This window comes from Monopterus albus, unplaced genomic scaffold (genome assembly GCF_001952655.1).
Source record: "Monopterus albus unplaced genomic scaffold, M_albus_1.0 scaffold429.1, whole genome shotgun sequence".
NCBI lineage: Eukaryota > Metazoa > Chordata > Actinopteri > Synbranchiformes > Synbranchidae > Monopterus > Monopterus albus.
In genome coordinates this window covers 202358-204197 of record NW_018128309.1, presented here as the reverse complement: position 1 = coordinate 204197, position 1840 = coordinate 202358, and the positions used below count along the sequence as shown (strand labels likewise).

General features: G+C 39.9%; 1 protein-coding gene across 1 annotated transcript; it reads left to right on the top strand.

Moving 5' to 3' along the window:
- Positions 1-6: 6 nt before the first annotated feature.
- On the top strand, positions 7-1840 carry LOC109952071 (uncharacterized). Its single transcript, XM_020586927.1, has 4 exons — positions 7-17; positions 963-1290; positions 1432-1607; positions 1747-1840. Exons 1-4 carry the CDS (start codon positions 10-12, stop codon positions 1838-1840), a joined length of 606 nt encoding a protein of 201 aa, XP_020442583.1. The 5' UTR covers positions 7-9.

Here is a 1840-nt window from a genome sequence, read left to right as displayed (position 1 = left end):
ACCCTGGAGATGTACAGGTCAGCACAGCAGCACCGCAAACCATTATGTCAAAAATGAGTAGAATCGCCTTTTAAAAAACTAAATACTGTAATATTTTTCTGTTTATTGCAAGGGTTTTGTATTTCATTGCATTATACAGGTGTCTTGGTTACTGTAGTGAGGCAGGGTAGGTCGGTCTCAATGGTGTCTCTATGGAATATTCAAATCTTTGCTCTGAAAGTACTTTTCCTTGTTATATATTGGAATGACAGACATGATATTGTAAAACAAGACCAACAGGAAAGATGAGAAAAAGTCTTGTTTTGACTACAGCAGTGCTCTAGTTTACACAAATCCTGGAGATGCAGAGGTCAGCATTTTACAAGGTAAATGTATCAATGGAGGCAGCACCACCAACGACAGCCTGATAAATAGCCACAGAGCTAAACGACTTCCTCTTGGTCACAAACCGAATGCAAGTTGAAGGAACAGTGACATTTTGGGAAATTTGTTTATATGTCTTAGATTTAGTTGAGAAGCACAATAGCGCTCTCATCCGTGTAGTAAATAGTATGCTACAGCCAGAGGCAGTTAGCTTAGCTTAGCACAAACACTGGAAATGGGAGAACTGCCAGCCTGTTCTCTCCAAAGGTATCAAGGTCCATCTAAAATTACTTCTACAACACATTAGTTAAATTGTGCCATCTGGCTCATTTAATCCATAGAAAAATTCATGTATAAAAGCCTAATTGTAAAAACAACATTAAATCTTCCCTAACACACAAAACCCCATAACATCTACAAGACATTGTAAAATAGCACAGAGACTGTTTTTATATACAGTATTTGTTTAAAACGGATAAACTCACATTTTCGGATTCTATATCTTGCATCTATGTAGTTTGAATTGACTTAATGAGAGACGCTTTGGACAAAAGGAATTGTAATGTAATGAATTTTAACCTTTGCCTCACCTTCACCAGGCTGCTGGGTGTGGACAGGGTGGTGATCTACAACACCAGCTGTGGTCCAGAGCTCCACCGACTCCTGCAAAGATACACACAGGAGGGCTTTGTGGAGATGGTTCCCTGGCCCATTGACCAGCACCTAAATCCATCTCGCGGTTGGCTCTTCTCAAAGCACGGAGGGGATGTGCATTATTTTGGCCAGCTGACCACACTTAAGTGCATTTACAGATCCATGAAACGATCACGCTACGTCCTGTTGAACGACATAGATGAGATAATAATGCCATACCAACACAATGACCTGATGGGCCTGATGAACATGTTCCAACAGCAGCATCCAGATGTAGGGTATTTTGGGTGTGCATTTTGAGAATATAACATTGCAGCAAGACATTCTTATTATATTTAGAAGCTATTTCCTATATTTTATTTTCTTTCCAACTTTTCATCCTGCAATTATTTAACCTGAATCCATGTTCTGTAGGCCGGGGTGTTCCTCATAGAGAACCATTTCTTTCCTAGAAATCCATTTGATAAAAGTGCAAACAGGATGATGCCTCAATGGAGAGGGGTGCCAGGCTTTAATATTCTGGAACACATCTACAGGAAGGAGCCTGACAGAACCATAAACCACTCCTACAAGATGATAGTGAAGCCAAGGTAGGACTGCTCAGACTACTTAATGAAGTTGCAAAAATGTTATCTTTTGAGAAAAAGTGTTTAAAATTATTAAGTAGCAGTAATGTGATGGTAAGTAAATATGTGGTTGACCATGTGTGAATGTTTATGTGCACCTCAGGCAGTGGAGCAGACCTCAGTACATGAAGTCCTTAAGATGTTTGGTCAATTGGTCAGTTCAAGGTTCCACTGGACATCTGTCGGATCATTCATAG